Raw genomic sequence first — 1,504 nt, forward strand, 5'->3', positions numbered from 1 at the left:
GCTGCAGGAGGCTTGGGAAGCTGCAGGGGACATTCCCTGTTGCTGGGAAATCTGGTGACTGAAACCACAACAGAGTCAGGGGCAAACACAGCCTGTTCCCTGGGCTCTCCAGCAGCTACCACCACTGCCACCAGGCATTTTTCCATCCCCACTGCCTGCAGGACAGCATCCAGCAGAAGCAGCACCCCCAGCACAGACCTGGGCCCCGCTGGAGGACAGAAGCTCTGGGAGAGGTACGCTGAGCAAGCTGAGCAACTACCATGTTCATCACAGTGAGATATGGAGGTACGTGGGGAAAGCCCTGGCTCTGCCTCAGCTCTGGGGCCACCTTCATCACCCCTGTGAGGGGCACGGAGGGACACAGCACCTTAATGCACAGCAACACCCAATGGTTAGGGAACAGGCAGGAGAGCTCTGCCAGGGTGCACCAGCATCCTGCACCTCACCTGTTTAAGAAAAGGAAGACTCATAACCCCTACACACTGAATCATGGAGGAAAACCACCCCAGCAGAGCTGAGTTAATTTCATGGAGGAAGGCCAGAGGCAAGGGTAAATTGTCAGCCTGGTAGCTCTGGGGATTCACTGAGGAGGGCGCTGCTTACCTAGACATAACCAGAAGAGCCATAGGGCAGCAGTAACAGCTGCCAGCAGAGCTCTTCTGCTCCTGGCAGCATGGGAAGGATTCCCTGGCTCAAATCCTAACCCTCAGCTTCAGAGAGCAGGTATCTGTGGCTGGTGGGAGGGAATAAGCAGCCCCTACCCTGACCCGACCCAGCTGGCCCAGAGCCTTTGCCTGACTCCAGACACCTGTAGCTGAAGCCAGACACACATGGTCCTAAGCCTTTGCTCCCTCTGCTATTTGAATTGGATCCCCAGCTCTGACTACTGACGTGTGTCAGCCCTGGGAATTTCTCAATTGTGACAAACTGGGTGAGAGTTCATGGCCAAAATGTGCCCTGGTGACTCAGCCAGTCTCCAGCTCTTTCCCCTTGTGCCCAGCACCAGCTTGTGGAAAGGGACAGGGGCAAAGACAGGGCTTACTGCTTTTTCCTACTCACACTTGATGAAACTAAGCCAAAAGACAGAGACACTGCATCAATCAGAATAATTTTCCCCACCAACCATCAGCAGACATGGCTGTACTGCAGCAGCTCAAAGCCCTGGTGATGCCACGGGGGAAACCTCCCTTCGCTGGCCACACAGTGGGAACTTCTCAGCCACCCACTGTGCTTCCTGCCATGTCCATGGGGCCCCTGGATTTGTGGTGACCACACTCGTATCTCAAGTCTCATTCTCTGTCTGCAGCCAACTGCCAAGAGATAGTGAACCTCCAGTGCTGCATCCTGAACCTCACAGCTCACCTGAAGAGGAAGTGTCAGTGCAAACCTGAAGGTATGAGTGCTCCTGAGCAGCGGTCACCCAGGGACTGGCACCCACCCATAAAGTAGCAGACAGTAACAAACAGGTCACATGGGAGTCACAGAATATCCCAAAACACAGGGA

At 54.9% G+C, this 1,504-nt stretch overlaps 1 protein-coding gene across 1 annotated transcript in view; it reads left to right on the forward strand.

Annotated features, from left to right (window-relative positions):
- The first annotated feature begins 260 nt into the window (after window positions 1–260).
- LOC103805995 (chromosome unknown open reading frame, human C22orf15) overlaps window positions 261–1,504 on the forward strand; it is a 2,496-nt gene continuing 1,252 nt past the window's right edge. The window contains exons 1-2 of the mRNA XM_009078664.1: window positions 261–285; window positions 1,307–1,393. Coding sequence (XP_009076912.1) covers window positions 261–285; window positions 1,307–1,393 — 112 coding nt within the window. The remainder of the gene's footprint in view (window positions 286–1,306; window positions 1,394–1,504) is intronic.

This window comes from Acanthisitta chloris, unplaced genomic scaffold (genome assembly GCF_000695815.1).
Source record: "Acanthisitta chloris isolate BGI_N310 unplaced genomic scaffold, ASM69581v1 scaffold44167, whole genome shotgun sequence".
Lineage (NCBI taxonomy): Eukaryota > Metazoa > Chordata > Aves > Passeriformes > Acanthisittidae > Acanthisitta > Acanthisitta chloris.